Source organism: Lithobates pipiens, unplaced genomic scaffold (assembly GCF_037356315.1).
Source record: "Lithobates pipiens isolate NorthernLeopardFrog02 unplaced genomic scaffold, aLitPip1_a1.2 Scaffold_19, whole genome shotgun sequence".
NCBI classification, from domain to species: Eukaryota; Metazoa; Chordata; class Amphibia; order Anura; family Ranidae; genus Lithobates; species Lithobates pipiens.
Window position 1 is genome coordinate 407,265,472 of NW_027507764.1, and position 19,910 is coordinate 407,285,381.

Here is a 19,910-nt window from a genome sequence, read left to right on the forward strand (position 1 = left end):
TTTAGAGGACAACTTCCAAGCACAGGTGTCAAGGCAATCCCTGTATTCTCGGAGCCATATCTCTGCCCTCCCCTCCACTCCTCCGCCCGCTGGCTCCACACCACATCCCCTCCGAAACACAATGGCAAGAGATGAGCCGAGTGCGCCGCAACCAATCAAAGTGGAGGAGTGTGAGCACGGAGGCTTGTGATTGGATGGCGAGATATGAGTATACAGACCCAGCCGAGATTCGCAAATAGGTTTGTGGAGCGGCAGAAGGGAGAGCTGTGACTGAGGAGAAGGAGGCGGTGAGGAGGGATTAACCTGTTCCAAATCCTCCGGAGCTCCATTCACTGACATCTACAGGAAGGAGGGGCACCGCTATCCGCGATCTCCACCATTCCGACTGGGGACGAGTCACTGCTCTCTGTGGTTTCTTGCAGCAAACATGCCAAGCCAGGTGAAGGCAGCATCAGGAGTGACCCATGTAAAGGAGGAGGAGGAGGAACTGGTCACCTATCCGCCTGGAGACTCCCTGCAACTCCATGCACACATCCCAGACTTCGATATATACCAGGCTTTGTACGACAAGTCCATCCACCACCCCCAAGGTATTTCTAGACAGCCCCAGGACAGGGTTATAAGTCCTTCTCAGCCTTTCACCCCACAGGAACCCCCTAAAATAGTTTCCACCCAGAGGAACCCCATGAATATTCACCCCCACATAATCCCCTGGAACGACCCCCCCCCAGGAACCCCCTGAATATTCACCCCACATAATCCCCTGAAATGACACACACACACACACGAACCCCCTGAATTGTCACCCCAGAGGAACCCTTTGAAATAAGGTTCACCCCAGAGGAACCCCCTGAATATTCACCCCCCGGGGAACCCTTTTGAGATAAGGTTCATCCCCCGAGGAACTCCTAAAAATTTTCTGATCATTGGTAACCCCTGCTAATTAATCGGGGGTCGCCCTTCCAATGGTGATCTGAGTATCCCCATGACAGATCATTGGCATTGTGGTGTTGGCTCCCAAACTATTTGAATCCATCAGATGCGAGGTCAGACAGCCACAGTTGGAGAAAGACGTAGAGGAGTCTAGTTTAGAATGAGACAGGAGGTGTGTTACTGGCGTTGTCGCCAGGGGAATATAAAGGGGAGAAAAAAAGAAAACAAATGCAGCCAGTACATTTAAGAATTGGTAAGATGCTATATATTACGGTTTTGTTTAATGTGTGTTTTTTTTTTTTTTTTTTTTTTTGTGTTTAACAATAGAATTACACATAGCGGACCTGAACCACCTCTTCTCAGGTCCCCCACTGGCGTTCCTGGCTCCTCCTCTCTGGCTAGTGCCCCTAATAGGAAGCTTCTTCACATGGGGACACTCGTATGGGCTTGCTCCTGAGCCCCGCTGCGTCCGTTGAGATGGACAATGGGACTTGGCCCCACCCCCCACTCCCTTGTCACTGACTTTGATTGACAGCAGTGGGAGACGATGACCACCAGTCAAATGCCTTACAAATGCTTTTCAGAAGAGTGACAAGTTTTGTCGCAAGTGTAAACTTGGCCTTAAAGTGGTTTTAAAAGCTCAAGATTTTTTTTTACCTTCCTGCATAGAATACATGAAGGTAAAACCTTCTGTGTGCAGTAGCCCCCCTAATACTTACCTGAGCCTCATATCGATCCAGCAGTGAGTATGAGAGCAGCGGCTCTCCCAGGTCTCTTCCTCCTCATTGGCCGAGACACACCACTGGCTCCTGCTACTGTCAATCACAGCCAGTGAGCCAATGAGGAGATAGCAGTGGACTGGGCCGAGCCATGCACTGTGTGTGTATGAACACAGAGCAGCAATGTGGGAGGGAGCCTGCTTGTGTGCTGCCATAGCAAGCTGCTTGCTGTGAGGGAACTCTGCAGGAAAGAGGGGCTAAGAGTGCCAGTGGGGGACACAAGAAGAGGAGGATTGGTGCTGCACTGTGTGAAACACCTGCACAGAGCAGGTAAGTATAACCACACTCATGGTGCCTTCCCAGACAGCTGTGCAGTCAGACAGCTCCTGCTCACCATTCGTGATTGGGAGCTGTTGGCAGTGGTTCACAATCATGTAACATCGGTACATGGTCAGGAACACTGCCTCCTCTCATTCAGGACACCTTAAAGGTCCAGTGGGAGGTGTCGGCAAGGGTTTAATGTAGCGACAGGGTACCATTACCAATAATAACTGTAATTGAATAAGGCAATTTCTCTTCATAACTTAATGGTTTCACACTGTCAAATAACTGATATTTTTCAATAGATTGATTATTATTTTTATGGTTTTATTTAATGTTTATCACTTCCTCAAACATTTTTTCCTCTGCAGAATTTTGGACGGAGGTTGCCTCTGAATTTTATTGGAAATCCCCTCCCAGTGGCAAGGTGCTGGATTATAATTTTGACCTCACCAAAGGCAATATATTTGTGGAATTCATGAAAGGGGCAAAAACCAATGTGTGCTACAATGTGCTGGACAGAAATGTCTTGGAGAAAAACCTTGGGGCCAAGACGGCATACTTCTGGTAATACATCCTACATAGTAAACACTGTGTCTAATTGACCTGCCTAGTTAAATTATGTAACTGTGTGTACACAAGCCTCCATGTGACATAAGAAATCCACAAAGATAGAAGTACTCGGACACATTTTTGTATTTACATTGTATAGAATGGTTTACATTGTGTATAATATGATCGTATTGATTGCCTAAAGAGCATAGGTTTTCCTTCGGAACGAATAAGAAACAAGCCTTTACAATCACTTTAAGCTTTCTAAAATTAATTGGTGTTGACGTAATTCACGCACCTTTCCACCTCAGCTAATCATAGGAAGCCTTGTATTCATTCAGAAAATGCACTTGGCCCAGCCTGATTTTTCTTTTGGGGGCTGGGCTGGAAGTCTCCATACTGCTGCCTGAACACATTGCTGTATACTGTATGTAGCTGAGGCAGCACTCAACAGTTGGTGTATCTGTTAGTCTGCATTCACACCTGAGCGTAGAGTTTTCAAGCAGAAAATCGATTTTGCAGCGTTTTTTACCGCAATTTTGTGCAGGGCAAAAGATCACCAATGTTAAAAGAAGAAAAACGCCCAAATCTGCCTGATTTGAGCGACAAAAAAGGGTCCGGAACTTGTTTGAGCTTCAGGAGTTCGGCTTCAGGCGACATGGAGTGGAGATGTGAACCATCTCCATTGAGAATAATAGATTTTTTCCCCTCTAGCGTTTTGTAGCTTCAGGCTTCAAGCTACAAAATGCTCAGGTGTGAATGGGGTCTTAGTGAAGGTAATAATTTGGTTGGTCCAAATAAACTATTTGAAAGCAGGTCTTTAGCCAGAAAATGAAAGTGCCTCCTGCCCCCCCCCCCCCCCCTTCTCCGCATAACAGCTTTTTTATTTATTTAATTTTTTTAAAGGGTTTAGGGCCTAGGCAAATGCTGTGCCTGCTGTGAGACTGTATGTACATCCATATATCCCAGGAGGCCTTAGGCCCCTTTCAAACAGACGCCTCTGTGAACCAGGTTCTGCTTGCTCAGCGGGGAATCTCTCCGCTGTTCCCCACTGAGCAGCCGGATAGCTCTGCATAGCGGAGAAGACATAGACACAGCCCACTCTTGTCTATGGGGCAATTAGATGGAAATTAACTGCCTGTCTGTTTCGATCCAATGCCATCCAATTCGATCTGCTAGGTGGATGGGGAATAGGTCCCCCATTCGTCTGTTTTGGGCAGATGGGATCGGATGGGATAGCGGGTGTCGGTGAACATGTATCTGCTGACATCCACCGCTCCATAGAAGGCACTGGAGGGTATGATTGGGTTCGTCTGAAAAACTGACAAGTGGACCTGATCGGATCACCCATGTGAAAGGGGCCTTAATGTGGTGTTCCTTAGCAGGAGAAAAACCCAGATTCCTTCATCCACATTCAGCTGAATGGAGGTATCCCCCCCAACTAAGACTTTGTATTCTGACAGGGGCTCCTGCTGCTATCAAAAACAAAAGATTTTCCAACTGGCCATTCAACAGAAGTCGATCTAATGATTGACTTCCATTGAGCAGGAATGGCCACACACTATTCAAAATTTGTCTGGTTCCTGCTGAACTGGATGAATTTTGATCCACCTGTGGTGAGCTTAAATCCCTGCTTTTCAAAATCCATCAACAGTATTTGGAAGAGTTCTCTTACAGTGGGCATACTCTGTATATTCTGATTGTACAAGGCCAAGCCTAAACAATCCAAAAAGTATCCAATCACCCAGGTCCTTGCACTGCATATTTGATGGTAGATCTAAAGGAGATTATACAATCTGATTGTACAGTGTGAACAATTTTACACGTGCCTTAGATTGGCTCAGTAGGTGAGCTCCCAAGAGTCTACTCTAAATCTTCCATGAAACATTGATTGCAGAAGGTGGAGGTCTGATCATCTTCAAATTTGACCAAAAAATCTATAGATTATCTGAAAAGTCTGGTGTCTTATGGTCAGGGAAAAAAACAGCACAAATAGATTGATAAATTCACAGCTATTAATACACTGCTTCGAACAGTAAATGTTAAAGCCTCTGTTGCCTTAATTTATTGATCTGAGTCTCCATTGTGTAGATTTTCCTGCTCTTCCTGTATGGTCTCTGGGATTCCTCAAATTCCTCAAGAGGGACATTTTAATGAAATCCCAGGTGACCAAGGCTTTAATGTTTACTGCTTGATGCAAAACTAAAAGAATGTAATGTAATACCATAGTAAAATTGTATTCAAATGTGGTGCCAGACTCCCAAACACTAATGTGTTAGTATCCCTTTAAATCTGCTTGCATAGCAATTTTCAAAATCGGCATATTATATAAAACCATATATAACCTAAACAAAACAATGCATTAGTCCATAAAGTGTCCTTTGGTATGAATTTGCTCGCATATGCTCAATGTTTCATAAAAAAAAAAAAAAAAAAAAAAAAAGGCTTGTGTTCACATATTGAAACTGCTGCTTCCTTAACTTGTGGTCAGCACTATGTGCTCCAGTCATCCACATGCTTTAGTGATTATCCCCTCATCCGATGTGCCCTCACCTTGGAGATGAGACCAACCAATGGTCTATTTGCGCTTTTGTCCCTCTCTGGGGATCTGTTTTATGCTGTTTCACTCTTTTGCTGGTAATCTTGAAATTAGAATCCTCATTCTCTTACACTTATCTCCATAAGCCCAAATCGTAAAGAGAGAAAGCTGGACATAGCGCTTTATCTTTTAAAACAACAGGTTTATTAAACACAAAGTATAAAAACACTCACATTTTTCTGTTGCTTAGAGTGCACCAAACTAAAAAGCTTTAAGTCCCCACAGTGCGGTTATACGACACAGTATGCTCACAATGCGCGCCTCAGTGTGAAAACAGATTGGCCCCTCCCCTACACATTACGCCACAGGGTCACGTGGCTTCCTCAGGGGATGATTGGAACACATAGTGGTGAATACTAATTTAAGGAAGCATTTGTTTGGATATGTGAACACAAGCCTGTTGTGTGTTGTTGTTTTTTTATTTTATTTTTTTATGAAAGATTGAGAGATGTGTAGTCTTGCTCTTACGAATTTTTTTTTTTTTTTTACTTGTACGAAAACTGTACTAATGAAACGAAAATTGGACGTTGAGTTCACGTCTTTTAAAATTTTATAGTCTGCACATCCAGCTTTTGTCTGATAAAAAAGCGAAATTGGCTTTCAAAACCACCATACGAACGATACGAAAATCATCAGACAGCTCGTCGTACAAATTTTTCCATCCAATTTGTATCGTGTGTAAGGGACTTAGGAATAATTGTATTTCACACAGAAATTTTTGAAGGAAATAAAAAAAACAAAAAAAAAAAGTATGGAGATTTTTACTTGCTTAAGGATTGCGGAATCTCTACTGCCAGCTATTGTATTCAGACAGCCGCAGTGTCAATGACTGTCTGAGGATTTATTAAGTCAGCAGCTACAAAAACTAGCTACTGACTTTTTTTTAATAAACAGACATTCACCTGTACCATGATCCAGCAATGTGGTCACCCAAGTCGTTCTGTCCCTGGTGGCAGCATCTCAAATGTGGGCACCCAACTGTGACAAATTGCGACTTCACAGCCGGTTTCCCACTGAAGACTGAATGGAGGGGGTAGAAGAGATGATCCAAGTAGAATTAAGAAGCGGATACCTGTCAAAACTAGGTAACCCCCCCCCTTTTTAAATTAAGAAGTGGGTGATTGCTGGGACTGCCCCGCTGTCTAGTAACCAGACATACCATGCTTCCGTCTTGTGTAAATAAGTTATGGGAGGGGGAGTGCTGCAATCTTATGGAAGGAGCAGTCTGTAATATTGATGGAGGATCTGTGACTGAGGGGTGTTTGTGATGAGGGGGATATGGCGTGGGTGGGGGGGGTGGATCTGTGTCTATGTCATATAATGTTGCATGTAAATCTGACTTCCTGGTGATGAATTTAATTTTAGTTTTTATTATGATATAAAATGAATCTCGTCCGGTTCAGCAGGGAGTGGCTGAAATGGAAACCATGCACGGGTATGCTGTTTGTACTCAAGTTGATCGATACAACCAGCCTGTCAGTTTTTCTGGGGTTTATCTTTATTGCTGCTCATTACAACAGGAAATGTTCTAGTCGGTGATCTTGGAAACTGATTTTATTTAGGAAGGAAAGCAGCATCTTGATGTTTTGTGCTGACATACCTTGGAAATCATGTTGGAACCAGTATATGATATTACTTAGACTCACAAGATAACTTCTACTTGTTCTGGTACATTTTACAGTAGAATAACAAGCAATGAGCTTTGATAACCATATAGCCAGGTAGAATAAAGGCAGCCACATACAAGGGATTTTGATTATTGGCTGTTGATCAAATCTCTGCAGATCTAGTTTTAAACCAGCGTGCCTATACATGATGCATTTCATATATTACAGATGTTATCTTTGCACAGCCAACATACAAAAAAAGAACTAAGATAACATATGCAGTGGTGTTCTTTGTATATCCTTTCATGATCTTAAACATGCACCTACAATCACTGTTCTGTGCATTCGTTTCTCTTTGTATAGGTATACTTTAGGCAAAACTTTTTGTTTTAGTTCTGAATAGAATGGAGAGGGATTAGAACATGTTGGGTATTTTTTGCTTTCTATGTCCCTGTTAGGCTCTTCCACGTGGAGCGGACTCCACCAGCTCAGCGGGGAATCTGGGCACTGATCCCCGCTGAGCAGGCGGGTGGCTTGTCTGTGTCCGCTCCGCTTATGTCTGCCCCCCCCCCCCCGATACCAATGAGGGGCACAATTTCTCCCAATGGCACCAACAATTGGACTTCAGTGTTTAACAATCACTGCCCTAGAAACTGTTTAGATGACACTCCTAGTCTCCAACATGATTTGATTTTTAGGTCAGCCAACATTCCTACTCATCTTAAATAAAGGTGACATTCTGTCCCCATTACAAAGACACACAGCAAATGTATCACCTCCGCCCAGTGATATTCTTGGCTTCTTGTGGTAAGCAGGAATAGAGGTTGGATGACTTAAAGGACATGTTGATATATATCTGGATGACCTGTGCAGTGGTGATTATGGTAATAGAGAGAGAGCAATATAGAAAGGCATCACCAGCACTGTCTCTGAAGGGTTTCTTTTAATGATGGTACTGATAGCAATTTGAATTTCTATTGCTGTTCTAGTATTATACCTGATCTAAAGGGCTTAAACCGGATTATATAGTAGCGAATCTTTGCTACCTTTGCATTGATACTGTTACATCACTACTAATATAAATGTGTGCTGGCTTTAGATGTCAAGAGACTGCAGCTGTTTGAGAAGCCCAGTTTGTATGGGTCAAGAATGCAAGCTAACTGGTGCTATCATCACAGGAAATCTGACAGATGAAACACCATTTCTTCTGATTTCCGCATATCCCTGATCAATATATTAACCCAGACTTAGGCCACAAATGCTCTGAATAGTGGATATACTAGTTGGGTGAGGTTTGAATTGCAACAATATTTGATTCTTATTTTTAGAACCATTAGATCGCTCTATAAAGCCAATCTGAATTCTTAGCTGTGATATGCTGTATGATTGCACCCCGCTACTAAAGTAGCTGCTTTATTAGGAATTGCCACAGATGTGTTGTCCTGGGGGTCTTGGCAGGGGGCTAGCAAAAATCAGCCTTGAGGCACATCTGGTTTACATGAAACCAACCATATGAGGTTAATTAGAAACATAGTACAGATGAACCAATCGATGAAAAAATGATTTCACAATAGATCATGTTCATTCTATACATGTTACAAATAAAGTTAGTGTTACTAAACCCACAACCATAAAATCAGTCTGTATATGCAATACAGTATGTTAAGGGGTTAATCCTCTGCATTGTGTAAAAAAAAAAAAAAAAAAAAGGCTGCTTGATCCTGTCTTCTCATATCCTCCCATTCCTTCACAGTCCCCAATCCATCTCCTGATGGAACAGAGCCTTGGATGCACTCTGCACATTCTCAGTTTGGTGTGTATTGCTAGAGTGTTTTTTTTTTTTTTCCCTCTTGGGAGAGTGCATGTGATCTGCATGGGGCCAATCAGCACTGTCCATACAGAGGGTCAGGGGTGCATTCTTGTAGGGCAATCTGGGGAGAAATAAACCCCTCCTACCAGCTTTAACCACACACTGATAGAAGTTACAAGACTACTATATACTGCTAATGAGAAAAGGTGTTTAGCAGTTTATATATACCAAGACTAATGCATTTCAATGTTCTGTGTACTGTGGGAGACCAGATATAGTGAATGCAGGGTCCTGGGTATATATATATATATATATATATATATATATATATATATATATATATATATATATATATATATATATATATATATATATATATATATATATATATATATATATATAATTTTTTTTTTTTTTGTCCCTTGTAATCATTATTACAAACTGAATTTTAAAATACTGCTGATTTTGAACTGCCTGAATCTTCCCCTTATATTTGAACGACAGAAATCCTACAGTGCCTATGGTATACTTACTTCATCTCCCCTTATATTCTCTTTCCAAAATCCCCTGAACAAAAATCATACAAATACAGTATGTTTTATCTGTATGTGGACCAGTTTGTCTAGAGTTCAGTTTTGAATAGTTATGTTGACATTATTATATATATATAACTGTGGTAATAAAATGAGAGGGCCTATGTTTGCTCACTTTACAGCTATATTAATATTCAAACAACAGGTTTGACATGGTCTTAAAATGTCAGACTATTATACATGCTGATGATTGCAGCCTTGCATAACTCTTACATGACATAACAGAATTGTCTTTTTATAGAAGACCTATTTATAAATTATTTTCACGCAAAGTTCACCCAGGATTCACACGGTTTTACAAAGGAATCTGATGAGAAAATGTAAGAATCCTGGGTGAAACTTTCATGAACTGCTAGTAAGGTTTAAATTTGTAAAAAATGTGAAGTCTAAACCAGCCCTTTTCAACCTTATTACCCCAGAGGAACCCCTAAATAATTTTCAGGTCTCTGGGAATCACTGCTAAAAACCAAATCATTGTTGTCAAACAGGGAAAATGTCCCTTATAATGGTGGCAACTATAAAGAATGCCATCCTTGGGCAGGCCCTAGATGAGGCAAGCTTCTTTCCTGTAAACCACCTTTTACATTTCCCTTGTGTTGTTCATTTAAAATAACTACACAATTAACACTGCTTGTTAGAAACATGACAGCCATTCTTGTGAAAAACTGTCTATGTATGATGCAGTGCCTTGCGAAAGTATTCGGCCCCCTTGAACTTTTCAACCTTTTGCCACATTTCAGGCTTCAAACATAAAGATATAAAATTTTATTTTTTTGTGAAGAATCACCAACAAGTGGGACACAATTGTGAAGTGGAACGAAATCTATTGGATATTTTAAACTTTTTTAGCAAATAAAAAAACTGAAAAGTGGTGCGTGCAAAATTATTCGGCCCCTTTACTTTCAGTGCAGCAAACTCACTCCAGAAGTTCAGCGACGATCTCTGAATCATCCAATGTTGTCCTAAATGACTGATGGTGATAAATAGAATCCACCTGTGTGTAATCAAGTCTCTGTATAAATGCACCTGCTCTGTGATAGCCTCAGGGTTCTGTTAAAAGCGCAGAGAGCATCATGAAGACCAAGGAACACACCAGGCAGGTCCGTAATACTGTTGTGGAGAAGTTTAAAGCCGGATTTGGATACAAAAATATTTCCCAAGCTTTAAACATCCCAAGGAGCACTGTGCAAGCGATCATTTTGAAATGGAAGGAGTATCAGACCACTGCAAATCTACCAAGACCTGGCTGTCCCTCTAAACTTTCAGCTCAGACAAGGAGAAGACTGATCAGAGATGCAGCCAAGAGGCCCATGATCACTTTGGATGAACTGCAGAGAACTACAGCTGAGGTGGGAGAGTCTGTCCATAGGACAACAATCAGTCGTACACTGCACAAATCTGGCCTTTATGGAAGAGTGGCAAGAAGAAAGCCATTTCTCAAAGATATCCATAAAAAGTCTCGTCTAAAGTTTGCCACAAGCCACCTGGGAGACACACCAAACATGTGGAAGAAGGTGCTCTGGTCAGATGAAACCAAAATCAAACTTTTTGCCCACAATGCAAAATGATATGTTTGGCGTAAAAGCAACACAGCTCATCACCCTCAACACACCATCCCTACTGTCAAACATGGTGGTGGCAGCATCATGGTTTGGGCCTGCTTTTCTTCAGCAGGGCCTGGGAAGATGGTTAAAATTGAGGGGACGATGGATGCAGCCAAATACAGGACCATTCTGGATGAAAACCTGTTGGAGTCTGCAAAAGACCTGAAACTGGGACGGAGATTTATCTTCCAACAAGACAATGATCCCAAACATACAGCAAAATCTACAAAGGAATGGTTCACAAATAAACACATCCAGGTGTTAGAATGGCCAAGTCAAAGTCCAGACCTGAATCCAATCGAGAATCTGTGGAAAGAGCTGAAAACTGCTGTTCACAAACGCTCTCCATCCAACCTCACTGAGCTCGAGCTGTTTTGCAAGGAAGAATGGGCAAGAATTTCAGTCTCTCAATGTGCAAAACTGATAGCCATACCCCAAGCGACTTGCAGCTGTAATCGCAGCAAAAGGTGGCTCTACAAAGTATTAACGCAAGGGGGCTGAATAATTTTGCAAGGCACTGTATGTACAGTATATGTGGAGACAAGTGATCTTTTTCTGTGTGACCACCTGTCCTTCCATTCCTCGGCAGCTGACTGAACCAGCAAAAAAAAAAAAATCGGCTCACATCATGCAATGCTCTGATCTTGGATGAGCAATGATGTCCATAAACATATCGGGAGAAAATTCTTAAAACCAGAGCAGACAGAATCTGAACCATTTGGGCCTTACATCAAATCAACTTCTAGCTGTCATTTATATACCTTAAAGTAAAAGTCAGGGCTTGGACTAAGTACATTTAAATCTACTCCCGCACCCCTTCTAACTCCTATACTAACTACCCTGAAGAACAAAGATGCTTATAATTGCCTATTATTAGGGTGCTCCGTTCTGGTCACATGAACAGCAGCCAGCTTCAGGGGAGAGGAGGGACAGCTGCCAATGGATGCCTCATAGTAAGACTATGGATGACGTCACTGCCCAGGCATTCCATCCATTGTCAGTGCTCTCTCCTCTCTTTTGAAGTTGGCCGCTGGGGAGATCCCGAGACCAGACCGGAGCTTTCTAAGAAGAATAGGTAAGCATATCCATCCTTGCTGTGATGTCTGCGGGTTGAATGATTTAAATCAGGACAGCTCAAATATAACACAAAATTGTGTCATAGTGATCAGTGGTCACGGTGAAAGGTGGTTGTATATAAGACATGGTTTATTGTGACGCACCTTTTCACATCTCCCAGCATCTGCTTCCTTTGTGGTTCTGGGAATTCAGCCACATGATTGGCTACCGTGCACAGCTGCACCAGATTTTGCACTCAAAAACCAGTAAATCAACCCCAATGTTTAGCTGGATATACAGCATCTGAACAAAGTACATGGATCACATGCAAGATATGGTATACAGTGACTGCATACAACGACATACAATCCCAACATGATTCTAGCCATGTCATACTGTCTCCTGCTATTCAGACACTTGTGTTTACCCATCAGATTAGGTGTAAACAACGTTAAATGAAAACCCAATTAATCATTTGATCGTTGTAAGAAGACCTCAGTTGTTTGTCATGAAAGTGTGTAATTGCATCAACTGTATTAAAAGTGCATTTTAAATAGTGAGCCTTCTCGAGACTTTATGCAGAAAAGCAACTGCCTAGGCAAAGAAACAAAGTAACCACACTGCGTAGAGCAAAATCGGCTAGCAAATGTAGATGACCGGTCCTGTTGTGAATTTAGGGGCTTTATAAAGTCGTTTAGTGGAAAACGATTTTCAAAATGCAGTACTTTCTAGCACTTTGTTGTGATAAGCTATTGTGAGTTGCTACAATTTTCTCTTAATTTGCTCTACTAAATATGTAAATAAGTCATCTTGTATCCTTTGTTATGTTTTTTGGTTATAAAAATCTATAATGAGCTGTGCATTTCTGAAGGGTGTGTGTGTGTGTGTGTGTGTGTGTGTGTGTGTGTGTGTGGTGTGTTTTTATTTATTTGACAGGTGAACTTTACTTTTGTTGTGGCAATATCTTGATGGTTCCACGTCAGTAAGGCAGGGTGCTGGCCACAGCTTGTGTACACAGAACTAAAGGATATGTGTCCCTTTAACTGCTGAAATACCTGATAATACTTGCACTTCTTAGGTAGTCAACACACGTACACACTGCAGTTTATTGACATGTATTTATCGCTCTAAAAATGTCAGCTAGTCTAGCGCAGATAGTCAGTATCTTGTAACTTTTATCGCTTTTCAGTGTATCCCCTATGTGACATTTCCAACAGTAGACTAGAACATGTCTATTCCAGTCCATGTTTTCTGTGACCGTTGTGTTTACAGACTGTTAGATAAAAAAAAAATGCACTTGTATGTAGTAGGATTGTGGCTTTTCAGGTTGATTTCCAACCGTGGCACTACATGCCTGGAATTTGCATGTTCTCGATGTGCCTGCATGCATGGGTTTCCTCCCACACACCAAAAACATGCTAGTAGGTTAATTGTTTCCTGGCTAAATTGTCCCTTGTATGTGTATGTATGAATTTGAGTTGGGGACCTTTTGATTTGTAAGCTCCTTGAGCCTAGGTTCACGCAAATGCTGTGCGGAAACCCCCCCCCCCCCCCCCCGATCCATGTGCACTTTCCCCACCCCATTGAATTCGCACTTCCCTTGCGATTTGCAGTGAGTGTCAGTGCAATCTTAACACTCCATATGCAGGTGGGCAATGTAGTGCATTTACCTGCCCCCAGCTCGCATAGCACAGAAGTGAGGTGATCAGGTTGCAATGCAGTACCAAAATTGGGGCATGCACGACTTTGGCGCGATTGGAGCTCATTTAAAATTAATGGGCTAAAACGCACTGCATTGAATCGCATATGAATTTAACAGCACTGCATAAAATGACTATATAAGTATCTGTACTAATAATAAAATCTGCTCCTGTTAGACATTCTCTTATGTAATAACATTTTTAAGCAATGACTTGTTTATATCCATTTTATTGTTTGATGCCAGGAGTCTCAGTGTTTCCTGAGTAAGTGACTTGTAGCAAATGTGCAGATAAGGAGACCTGTGTTCTCCCTGACTTTTTCATTTGCTGCATACTTTTTCAGGTCTTTAAGAGGGCAAAGTGGCAGGTTCTTTAGAATAACTTAAAGTGGTTGTAAAGTTTCATCCTCCATCCTTTTTTTTTTATTTTTATTTTTTTTATTATTATGGTACCTGCCTCCGCAGTGCAGTTGGTTTTGCACAGAGTGGCCCCGATCCCCCTCTGTGGCGCTCTTGGCTCCTCTTCTTGAGTGCCCCACTGGAGAAACGCTCTCCTTCGTGGACACCTGTTCGGGCGCGCTCCATAGACAGCAGGACTTGGCCCCTCCCCCCGGTGCCCACATCATTGAATTTGATTGACAGCAGTAGGAGTCAATGGCTGTGCTGCTATCAATCTATCCAGCAAAAAGTAATTACTGCGCTACCAAAAATGAAAAACGATATGTGTGAAAAAGCAACAACTTCCTGTGAGATACATACAGTAACAAACACTTTTTTTCCATATAATAAGTTGCACTAATCATCTATAAAAGTATGAATGAAATGAGTAAGAAATGACAACAAATAGTCCATCCAATATGTTTTCTTCAATCTCTCACCATCACCCCTCAGTGAGCTTAAAAATGTTTACACTATGGAAGCTTTTTATTTCTTCATGGGGATTTTGAGTCCTTGCACTCTATATGAGTGATGGAAGCCTATTAAGACGCTGTGACTGTGACCGTTGCTGTGTCCGTTAAAGGCCCTGGCTGGGTATTGAGCCGAAAGCGCTTGTGATCTCCCGTAATAGGAGATCATAGGGGGTCGGCAAGCGGCAGTAAATTTAGTAGTGAGTCATCTCTTCTTTTCACATCACGTTTCTTTGGGTGTATTATTCGTTATTGCCACGTTGATATTGCTACATTGGATGGACTTGATTTGTTGTCATTTCTTACTCATTTCATTCATATTTTTGGCTGATTAGCGCAACTTAATATCAATCTATCCAATCGGATGACACACTGGCCAGAGCTGGTGTAATTCCCATGGTGGGAACGAGCACGGGGCTCAGGTAAGTATAAGTGGGACTCGAGGGTGCTGCTGCAGCAAAGGAGGTTTTCACCTTAATGCATTCTATGACGAGGGTTTACAACCCCTTTTTAAAGTGGATGTAAACCCTCACATATACCCAGTGAATTTAACAGCATCAGATGATGCATAGGGATGAAACAAATCTCCCTACATAAGCTTTACCTGTATATAGCAGATCGACACCATTACTAGTAAAAATAAATAAATAAAATAATAATAATAAAAATGCCATAAAACTAACCCCTATTTTATAGACGCTATAACTTTTGTGCAAACCAATCAAACGCTTATTCCCATTTATTTATTTATTTATTTATTTATTTTAACAAAAATATGTATTTATTTTTGGGGATATTTATTATAGTAAAAAATACGTCCCCCTTTTTTTATTTTTATATTTTTTTTTCAAAATTGTCACTCTATTTTTTTTTTTTTTTTTTATAGCGCAAAAAATAAAAAACGCATAGGTGATCAAATACCACCAAAAGAAAGCTCTATTTGTGGGGGAAAAAATAACTTGTCTGGGAGCCACGTCTCACGACCGTGCAATTGTCCGTTAAAGCGGCACCGTGCTGAATCGCAAAATGGTCCGGAGCTTAAGTGGTTAACTGCCATATACATGTGTGCACATCTAGCACCATTCACGTATGACACAAGCTTGTGTTTGTACCAGGGGTGGACTGACCATTCAGGCACTCGGACACTGCCTGAGAGCCCCATGCCACTAAGGGGCCCCATCAGGGTTACCAGCCTCAATAAAACCAGGGAAAGTATGTAAAAATCTGTGGTTTTTCCTCTTCTTCTTCTTTTTTTTTTTTTTTTTAAATCCCCCCAAGGTTATAGCTGCCACGCCTCTTCAGTATCTTTTACTGTGTGTGTGTGTGTGTGTGTGTGTGTACTGTGTGGCCCCATACTCTATTGCCTGGGGCCCCATGAGTTGTCAGTCCACCCCTGGTTTGCACTGATTAATCATAGAAATGAGTGCCAGCAATGGATAGATAGCAGGTCTTTGTATGTACTGTGCATATTTCAAAAGGTATTACATGGTACTTGGTACATCCATGCAAGAGAACTGTAAAACTGCAGCATGATGACTTTGTCTTCCTGCTACATTGTAGAATAACAGGTGACAGGAGCTTGTGATCTCTCATACAGAGTCCCTGAGAAACAAGAATACAAGAAGCAGCCTATAGAGGATTCAACCCTCTGGTTTCTGCTCTAAACTAAAATACACCAGAGATTATGTTTTATTTCATTGAAGATAATCTCCCAAACTAATACTAACAACCAATTTTTTCTTTTGGAATTTCAGGGAAGGGAATTCGCCTGCAGATTCTTCTGTAATTTCCTATGGTGATATACTGATAAAAGTCTGCAAGCTGTCAAATGCCTTAAGGAAGTTGGGTAAGTAGTGTATGGGGTACACTGAGAATGGGAACAATACCAGTAAAGTACACAGCAATGTATAGAACATAAACATACAATTCATGTTCTATATTCCCTGTTGATGGCAAAGGTATAGGTATACAATTCTCTGTGGACCTCCAGCTATTGCAAAACTACAAGTCCCATGATGCCTCTGCATCTGGGTGTCATGCTTGTTGCTGTCAGTCTTGCTATGCCTCATGGGACATGTAGTTCTGCAACAGCTGGAGGTCCGCTAATTGCATATTGCTGTTATAGACCTTTTTAGAATATAATTAAGACATATGCAGAAACTAGCATTAGGATGTGTTCAACTTTAATGTGAAACATGAAATTAAACTCCTTGCTTAATTTTCTTATCCTTGGAGGCTGGTGAAATATCTCAGCCCATGTCAGAATAAACACTGAGGCAACAAAGGATCCTGTGGTGGGCCCTGTTCCTGGTTTGATAATATAATACAACCTTTTTAATGTATTTTATTATCTCCAGAATCATGTAATAAATGTATGTACATGTTACTGTGTTTGTTTGGACCTTGGTGCAGAATCTACCAGAGGTAAAGTATTGTGACTTCTGATGGCCATACACTCTTCGATAGATGATTTTCTTTTCTGATCAATCCCTTCTGGCTGAAATATTCAACCTATAGTTAACCCATTTGGTTGATATGCCACATACAGTGGATTTCGAATGATTGCTAAAGCGGATCTTCAACTTAGAAACAAAAAATGAAAAGTCAGCAATACAAAACTGTAGCTGCTGACTTTTAATAATGGGACACTTACATGTACATGAATCCAGCGCAGTCCTCACCTCAACGCATTTACTTTTAGGAAGCCTGCTGTGACTACTTGCGGCTTCATAACTGGCTTCCCTCTGCGCATGTGTGAGCAGCGCTGTGTTCTGTGAATGGCCCAGCAGCCTTCTGGGAACTGTGACGTGTCCTAGAAGGATGCAGGGGAAGGAGGAGGGGGGGGGGGGGGGTGTTAGAGTTTTAACTACATATTCAGGTTTGAAATTGGCTTTGCTATATGCATTATATACCATTTTCTTATTTACACTATATGATCAGTTTATTTTATTTTTTTTAAGCTTGGGTTTTTTTTTTTTGTTTTTTTTTTTTTTTGTTACCAATTCCTCACGTACAAAAAAATTTAATTGTATATTTTTATGTTTTTGATGGGCTGACTGTTTGTTTAATACCAGTAAACTGAAAATGACAGTTGATGGTGATGTCAGGCTGGATACAAATCTCCAGCTGCAGGACCACTAAAGAGGGTGCCCATGTGTGCCCCATAAAGACACACAGGCAGCCTTTTGGTGATCCTGTCACTGGAGATTTCAACATATTGCCAGCAGCAGGATTACTAGTTGCAGAGTAATTTGCCATCTGTAATTATAAAGTCTATACTTTCTAACCATATTAATAAAATATACTAATTTAATAGGTGTGAAGAAAGGAGATAGAGTGGCCATCTATTTGCCAATGATCCCAGAGCTGGTGTATTCAATGTTGGCATGTGCTCGGATTGGTGCAGTTCATTCTATTGTGGTATGTATGTCTCCTACAAAGTAATGATGCATGATCTTCTTAAAAATTGCTGTGCTGTATTTTTTTTCTTTAGTGTACGGCATTACTTACAATGTCATTATTGTTAGAGTAGAGCATGATCATACAGAAGATTGTTGAAACTGAGCCCAGGGTCAAAAAGTGTTTTCTTTATCGTACATCATGGGACACAGAGCCTTAAGTAATAACTTAATGGGTTATAGGCCACCTTCAGGTGATGGACACTGGTATACCCAATCCAGGAAGTTCACTCCCTATATAACCCCTCCTCCTCATCAGTTTTTTTCGCCAGTGTCTACGGTGTTGGTCACGTGTGAAGATGTACTCTGAGGAGCTCCAGGAGGGATGCATGCTGGATTTAAATAGCCTTCATTCACCAGATCCATCCAAAGTGCCACTGAGGCCAAAGTGGATGGTACCTGGGCCTCGTATCTGAAGCACGAGGTTTTGCCTGTAACGCCTCTTTGTAGGGCTGGACCCTGGGACCCAGGGCTTTGGTCATGCTACATTACCTAAAGCTTTCCTGGTGGGGTGCTTTTTACAGGTCCAAGGGAGTGGAACCCTGATATAAAGGGACATGGTCCTTGAAGGTTAGCCAAATGCAGCCCGCCATGATGGGTGAAGATTAGATTGTCTGTTAATTCAGCAAATCCTGCGGCGGGGATGAGGTAAGTGAAGAAACGTAGGAACTAAAAAGTCCACCTATGCTTTCTTTAAGGGAAAAATTTTTTGTCATGCCTTAATTCTCCACTAGAGGGAGTCTAGGCACATACCTTTTAATCTGTTGTCTTCACAGTAAAGCTCAGTGTCAGTCTGTGTGTGGCCGCAGCAGCTTGCGCAGGGGGATTCTCTCAGGTAAGATCTGCCAAAATGCTTTTCTTCTCCCCCCCTGAAGGGACATTGGGTTGGGGAAACACCAGCGGTGTACCCCCCTTGTAATTAATACCCCCCCCCTGGTCCTGGATTCTGTTCCATATGCTGTTCCTTTTTGCTGGCTGGTGTTGGGGGCTCTGCCGCTCCAAAAGCCCCCCGCCCCCCATTGGGTCTGTAGACCTGAAAGCTGCCGCACATTAGCAGAGGAACTTAAAAAAATAAAAAAAAAACTAGGGGGCGGGTTTACGGAGGGGGTGGAGCCTAGGTGCAGCACCGTGCAATGTCCACGAGGACGTAAGGCGGGCAGGATGATAAAAATACAGCTTTAACACTCTCTCCTTGGCTGACGAGGAGGAAACGAGCAGTCTGCACACAGGGACACAGGAGCTGTGGGGCATGTGAGGGTTGCAACTGGCATTCCTGATACAGGAAGGACTTTTTTCCCAGCACTAGGCTTTATATGTTCAGCGATAAAGTGCAATTTAATAGTGCCTCTGTTTTTGTGCTTAGGACTATGCCTGCCAAAAAAATACACCACAAAGACCAAAAAGGTACCAAAGGTTTCACCCCCAAGTGCTAGGATCTCCAGTCGCATTTCCACACTGTCATCCTCACCTGAATTGCCAATTATGACAAGCCAGGCTGAACCATTGGAACAAACTGATGGTGCAACTGCTCACATTTCAGCCCCTGTATACATGACTGAATATGTCCTTTCCTCCACCCTGCAGGGTCTGGAAGGAAGATAAGCGACCTTTAATCACATCCTCCATTCAAATGGATAGGAAGAGGACTAGATCCCCCCCCTCCCCCACTTCAGACCCTTTGCAAGGGGAACAGTGGGCACAGGATGAGGTATTGCCCTCATGCAATCAGAAGGAAAAACAAACCGATGATTCCTCTGCACAGGAAACAACTGTAGATGAACTTTTTTTAGCCTCACAAAATTGCTGATACAATCTCTTACGGAGATGGTTCATTCTACTTTCATGCTACCCCTAACGGAGTCTCCTGAAAGCTTAGTTTCTTCCTTGGGTACCTTTAAAACCTTCACAGCCTTTACATGCGTTTCCTGTCCATGCATTACTAGAATAGCTTATTTTTGCTGAATGGGATCACCTGGATAAGCATTTCCTCCCTCCAAAGATTTTCAGTTCTCTATCCCATGGAGGAGAAATTCACCAAAAATGGAGATTAC

At 41.9% G+C, this 19,910-nt stretch overlaps 1 protein-coding gene across 1 annotated transcript in view; it reads left to right on the plus strand.

The window, feature by feature from the left end:
- Window positions 1-228: 228 nt before the first annotated feature.
- Window positions 229-19,910, plus strand: part of LOC143997071 (acetyl-coenzyme A synthetase, cytoplasmic-like) — a 75,452-nt gene continuing 55,770 nt past the window's right edge. The window contains exons 1-4 of the mRNA XM_077492461.1: window positions 229-590; window positions 2,345-2,540; window positions 16,156-16,247; window positions 17,718-17,821. Of these exons, the coding sequence (XP_077348587.1) occupies window positions 428-590; window positions 2,345-2,540; window positions 16,156-16,247; window positions 17,718-17,821 (555 nt within the window). The 5' untranslated portion in view covers window positions 229-427. The remainder of the gene's footprint in view (window positions 591-2,344; window positions 2,541-16,155; window positions 16,248-17,717; window positions 17,822-19,910) is intronic.